The sequence below is a fragment of the Nestor notabilis genome, unplaced genomic scaffold (genome assembly GCF_000696875.1).
Source record: "Nestor notabilis isolate BGI_N333 unplaced genomic scaffold, ASM69687v1 scaffold24586, whole genome shotgun sequence".
In the NCBI taxonomy this organism is placed as follows: domain Eukaryota; kingdom Metazoa; phylum Chordata; class Aves; order Psittaciformes; family Psittacidae; genus Nestor; species Nestor notabilis.
Genome location: NW_009934583.1, coordinates 726 through 1,647, shown reverse-complemented (window position 1 = coordinate 1,647; position 922 = coordinate 726). Strand labels below are relative to the sequence as shown.

The following is a 922-nucleotide window of genomic DNA, read 5'->3' as shown; positions in this document are numbered from 1 at the left end:
AGTACAGTAGCGGTTCGAGCGTGGAGTGCTTCGTGCAGCGCATCCCCACCACCGAGAGTCCCCCCACCCTCATCCGCACCAACAAGTTCACTGCCGGCTTCCAGAGCATCGTGGATGCCTACGGGGTGGCCAGTTATCAGGAGGTGAACCCCGGTAAGTCCCCCCAGACCCCTGCGTGGCCCAGGATTGGATGATGGGGCCATATGACACGTTCCCTGTGCCCCACAGCGCCCTACGCCATCATCACCTTCCCCTTCACCTTCGCCATCATGTTTGGGGACGTGGGGCACGGGCTCATCATGTTCCTCTTCGCTCTCTGGATGGTGCTGTATGAGAACAGCCCCAGCCTGCAGCAGGCCAGCAACGAGGTGAGTGGGACATGGGGGGACCAGGCTTGGAGGTGGGAGGCCAGTCTGGAGGTATGGGATGGGCTTGGTGGTGTAGGACATGGCTGGGGACATGGGATGAGGTTGGGGGCATGGGATGGGGTTGGAGGTGTGGGACATGGTTGGGGGCATGGAATGGGCTTGGGGGGGTATAGGATGGAGTTGAGGGCATCAGATGGGGCTTGGAGGCATGGGATTGGATTGGGGACATGGGATGAGGTTGGAGGCATAAGGTATGGGATGGGCTTGGTGGTGTAGGACATGGCTGGGGACATGGGATGAGGTTGGGGGCATGGGATGGGGTTGGAGGTGTGGGACATGGTTGGGGGCATGGAATGGGCTTGGGGGGGTATAGGATGGAGTTGAGGGCATCAGATGGGGCTTGGAGGCATGGGATTGGATTGGGGACATGGGATGAGGTTGGAGGCATACAATGGAGTTGGAGGCACTGGATGGGGTTGGAGGCATGGGATGGGATTGGTGATATGGGACAGGGACAGTGAGAGGCAGGGTTGGTGGTGTGGGATGATGTGGGG

At 60.1% G+C, this 922-nt stretch overlaps 1 protein-coding gene across 1 annotated transcript in view; it reads left to right on the top strand.

The window, feature by feature from the left end:
* TCIRG1 (T-cell, immune regulator 1, ATPase, H+ transporting, lysosomal V0 subunit A3) overlaps positions 1-922 on the top strand; it is a gene marked incomplete at its 5' end in the record, with an annotated part of 2,562 nt that overhangs the window by 1,027 nt on the left and 613 nt on the right. The window contains 2 exons of the mRNA XM_010017429.1: positions 3-153; positions 229-368. Coding sequence (XP_010015731.1) covers positions 3-153; positions 229-368 — 291 coding nt within the window. The remainder of the gene's footprint in view (positions 1-2; positions 154-228; positions 369-922) is intronic.